A 5080-nucleotide genomic window follows, 5' to 3' on the forward strand; every position below is an offset into this window, starting at 1 on the left:
AGCAGCAGGACGCGGCCAAGGGATCAAGTTAAAATTCTGGGCGGGCAAAAACCGAAGCGTGAGGAGCGAGGGTTGCCCGTGGCTAGCTGCTGCGGTGAAAGGAGAGCCAGAAAGCAGGACGGGCTCTCATGGAGCTGCCAATAAGAGGGGAAGACGTGATGAAATCTCAGACTCTCCTACTAATAGGAAAACAAGTGTATAACAGTTTGGCTACCGGTTCTGGGCACTTTGGTTGGTAAGGGACTAGAGAAATAGAGGAGGCATTGCAGGTTCCACAAAGCGATCGTTCACAGTGACGTTTGAGAGGGAATCTGGCCCGTGTGTGTAAGCCTGGGATTGTTAAAACGGATGGCACAGAGTAAGAATGAATGCAGGTAGGGAAGGTTAAGCTCCGAGGTTAAGGACCAAATAGGTAAGGGAAAGGAAGGGATGACATCAAACGATACTCCAAGAGTCTACAGATTCCCCTGAAAAGAGTACACCTGCCTCTTGGTTCATTCAGAAGTTAGATTTGGAAGGCCGAGGAACAAGTAGAGAATTGGAAATTAGTTCCTCGTAAGAAATACCTCATGTGGTGTTTCCGTGCACGTACAGAATCCGCGCACAGGTGACTTATGAAACCTAAATAGGGACGGATATTCATGCGGAAGAGGACAGTGGGACAAGAACTGATTGAGGCCTGGCTGGCTCAGTGGCTGAGCCTCTGCCTATGAACCAGGAGGTCACGGTTCAATTCCCGGTGCCAGCACATGCTGGGGTTGTGGGCTTGCTGCGGGGCACGCCCGAGGCAGCTGATCAGTGATTCTCTCATTGATGTTTCTATCTCTCCTTCTCCCTTCCTCTCTGAAATAAATTAAAAATATGTTTTAAAAAAGAACTGATTGCCCTGACTGGTTTGGCTCAGTGGATAGAGCATCGGTCGGCCTGCGGACTGAAGGGTCCCGGGTTCGATTCCAGTCAAGGGCATGTACCTTGGTTGCGGGCACATCCCCCGTAGGGGGGGTGTGCAGGAAGCAGCTGATGGATGTTTCTCTCTAATCCATGTTTCTAACTCTCTATCCCTCTCCCTTCCTCTCTGTAAAAAATCAATAAAATATATATTTTTAAAAAAACAAACAAAAAAAAGAACTGATTGACTACTCAATAATTTTCACCAGTAGATGTGCTGGATCATGGATAGAGACCAGCACATCCACTAAGATGTATGTATCTTGATGGCACAGGATGCAAGTGGGAGGGGTGAGAAATTCCTGCCCATCCTCCTGCTCAGCACTGCATGTGCTCAGAATCTGTTCATAATGGGTGATAATTAGGTAAGCAGCGGTCCAATGGTCTTAAAGAGCACATTCTACCTCTTCTTTTTGTCAGACTCAATGATCCTGAGCCCTGGGGTAAAAGAGAAGAGGAATACCCAGTAGGTATTCTTTGCAAAGGGAACCCACGAAATATCTTTTACAGGGAGGAGAATTTGGGAGTGGGATGGGGTAAAAGTGATTTCAGGCATGGAAGTGCAATAATTCCACAGGGGAAGGGAAGGGAGGTGCAGCCACGGAAAGAAAGCAAGGGAGGGAGAGGAGGCACATCACAAACTTATAGAGGGAGGGCACCAAGAATACATAGATCAAGAGTGAATTTATAAGAGGAGTTCAAATCTCTAGAAAATCTCCCTAAGGAGGTAAGGAGAAAGCAGGTAATGTATTAGTGCCTCTTGGAAAGGGGTAGGAAATATACTGGCAGCAGCAATAACAAGGAAAGTCACTCCATTTTAGGGCACATTGATTCCTACCTTGAATATATATCCTTCAACTATCCTTCAACCCTTAAACTCTTTGGCTCCTCACTTTCACTGATTCAAAAGCCATATATATCCTATATAATCAAAGCCTAATATGCTAAGTGTCCAGTTGTCCAGTCAACCAATTAAAGTGTAATATACTAATGATGATATGCTAAGGCCGCTCAACTGCTCACTATGACGTGCACTGATCACCAGGGAGAAGATGCTCTGATTGGTAGGTTAGCTTGCTGCTGGGGTCCAGCCGAGCAAGACAGGCCGGACACACCCTGGAGCCCTCCCGTAGTCCCTCCCCGGCTGGCCAACCTCCCGTGTCTCTCCCCTGCCCTCATCATGCACCAGTGGGGTCCCTCGGCCTGGCCTGCGCCCTCTCGCAATCCGGGACCCCTCAGGGGCTGTCAGAGAGGGGACTTCGGCCCAATCCCACAGGAGGAGCACCACTCAGCCAGAATCTGGGCTCACAGCTGGCAAGTGCAGCGGCAGTGGTGGCAGCGCAAAGGATGTCTGACTGTCAGTTTAGGCCCACTCCCCCCTAAGCTGTCAGTCAGACATCCCCCAAGGGCTCCCAGACTGCGAGAGGGTGCAGGCTAGGCTGAGGGATCCCTCCCCCCACCCCCCCTCTGCCCCCGTGCTCAGTGCATGAATTTCATGCACAAAGCCCACACCAATATAAAAGAACAAGAGCATAAAAAAGGGCTTTAAAAGACAATTAAATGACAAGGGATTAAATAGAACTATATTATAGATTTATTAATGAAAAATACTTTACAAAAACAGTATGTTTGGCCCTAAAATAGGTCCGCTGACTCTGAGGGTTTACAATGGGGACTGAGCAAGTGGCAGTAATGGCTCTGCTGCTGAGACAAGAGGGTGTGTTAGTGTGCCCAACTCCATCTGTTCAGAGGGCAAATGTTGGCAGTTCCGCATTCTAGGCCTAAGGTTTGGGAGCACAGGGAAGGCTGACAGTCTATAACACTTGGGTAGATGGGCTGCCCTGTGGTCAGGACAATGACCATAGGGCTTCATGTCCCTTCAAGAACGGGGCATGGGGAAGACAGGTAATATGGACAGGTAGATAAAATGAAGGGTAGGATTTGGTAATATAGTAGAGGAACAGAGGATGAGGGCTCAGGAACAGGTATGAGCATAAAGTATCCAGGACTAAAACAATGACCTAAGGAATGGCTAGTGTCCAGAGTAATATGGATTCATTTTTAAAGTGGCTCAAATAAAGACCTAAATAGCAGCTGCTTCCTTTTGCTAGGTTAATGGAAATTAGAATTTCAAATATTCCTTCTCAAAGAGCCACATCACATTAGAGATTCCTGGCACCCTTAGGAGAAGCTGCCAGCTCTATGATGAGATGAGATTAGCACAACCCTGGCAGGGATGTAGGGTACAAACTCTGCACAGTACTGTTTAAAAAGAAAGCCGTGGCTCTCAGAGAAGAAAGGGGTGACCCTTACCACCTGCTGTGCTGCAGGGCTCTAGCCCTGGTCTGCTCTCTTCTAGGGGCATCTGCTAGAACATACAGAAACTCCTTTCCCCCTGTCCTCCTGGGCCCAGGTTGCGGGGTATAACTGCTTTGCCTCCAGTCATCATCTGGGGGCATATCTACTCTCCGAGGACCAGGGGATCGAGACCCTGGAACAGGACCCAAATTCCAAGCTGACCTCATGGGAACATGAAGACTGCTTAATGGTGGGGACACAGGGTGCACACTGGGAGCGGGGGAAGGTGAATGGAAAAGATCTCCCCATGACTGAGCATGAGGAACGTGATGGCCCTGGTGTCTTTCCGGTAGTGTGGCAGAGTGGGTTAGCTGAGGCTTGTACCCTGGAGGAGCCAGGAATCTAGCCCCAATATGCTGGTTGGCCTCTGACCACAGTCCCCAAGAGGCATCTGTTCTGTTACGATGGGGGAGACTCCGGTAGTTCAAAGTCGTTCCTGCGTACTTGACCCGTTGGGAAGTTTCACCCCTGTCACACATAGCCAGAAACGGCTGGACACTCCTTGAAGTTCCTGGGAAGAGAAAAGTACCAAAGATTGAGCATCTTCAGTAAACGATTCTCCTTCCCAGATGACCCTTCTTGGCTGTTCCTGCCAACTCTCCACCCCTCTAAGAGCATACACACACGGGGAAGGAGGAGCCTACCTTTGCTTTTAATTTCATTTTTAATTACATCAAAATCAAGTCTCTTACCTTCAACCTTGGCAAATAAAGTAGTCTCCTGGATGCTGCCATACCTCATTCCACTACACACACACACACACACACACACACACACACACACACACACACTAGAATGTCTCCCTAATATTGCAAATATTACTCTCATTGTGACAGCTCTACTCCTAGAGCCACCACTCCAAAACATCACTTGTTTTCTTAACATGGTACCTTCACTCCAGTTAAGCTGTCTCTGCTACATTCTTGCACATTCTGAGATCTCTGCTTTTATTCTCACCTCCCACATATGCAATGTGAAATGTCTTTTCTATATATTAATTCTCCTTTATGTAAAAGAAACAAAATAACTAACTTCAAAAATCACTTCTAAAAAATACTTCCTATTCTTCAATTTTATATCCCATCAACATCTGTACTATATGTCATATGATGTATGTATGCATATTTTGATTTAAACACTGAGCTTAAGAGTAGAGAGTGGCCTTCTTTCTCCTCTGAATTCACTATGCATTTGGTGCAGAACAGGCGGCAATAAATGCTGACTGTATGATCAGACGCCTTTAACAATTGTGAAAGGAAGCTGGCTAGCTGGCTGCTCCACAGAATAATAGAAAGTCCATCTACCCGGAAGGCCTGCTTATCCAAAGCTCGCTAAAATGTGGACCCAGCCCTAGTTGGTTTGGCTCAGTGGATTGCGGACTGAAGAGTCCCGGGTTCAATTCCAGACAAGGGCATGTATCTCGGTTGCAGGCTCAATCCCCAGCCCTGGTGGAGGAGGAAACCAAATGATGTGTCTCCCTCACATGGGAAGCTTTTTTTTCTCTCTCTCTCTCTAAATGAATGGAAAAATATCCTCGGGTGAGAATTAACAACAACAAAAATGTGGACACAAATATCAACAATATTACTCTATCTTCTGTTCTAGAACCACAACCATCCCCTGCCCTAAGGCATTTATATCCATAAGCCAACATTTCTTAACCTTAGAACTACTGATATTTGGGGCTGATAATTCTTTGTTTGGGGGATAAAGGAGTGCAGGGAAACTGCCCTGTGCATTGCAGGATGTTTAGGAACATCCCTGGCCTCTACCA

At 47.1% G+C, this 5080-nt stretch overlaps 1 protein-coding gene across 10 annotated transcripts in view; it reads right to left on the minus strand.

Annotated features, from left to right (window-relative positions):
* Nucleotides 1-2519: 2519 nt before the first annotated feature.
* USP54 (ubiquitin specific peptidase 54) overlaps nt 2520-5080 on the minus strand; it is a 121285-nt gene continuing 118724 nt past the window's right edge. For 9 of the 10 annotated variants that reach the window (XM_015562155.1, XM_015562156.1, XM_006760981.2 and 6 more), the window contains one exon: nt 2520-3817. In XM_015562155.1, coding sequence (XP_015417641.1) covers nt 3258-3817 — 560 coding nt within the window. In that variant the 3' untranslated portion in view covers nt 2520-3257. The remainder of the gene's footprint in view (nt 3818-5080) is intronic. The other variant, XM_015562162.1, reaches the window with a different exon arrangement.

This window comes from Myotis davidii, unplaced genomic scaffold (assembly GCF_000327345.1).
Source record: "Myotis davidii unplaced genomic scaffold, ASM32734v1 scaffold134, whole genome shotgun sequence".
In the NCBI taxonomy this organism is placed as follows: domain Eukaryota; kingdom Metazoa; phylum Chordata; class Mammalia; order Chiroptera; family Vespertilionidae; genus Myotis; species Myotis davidii.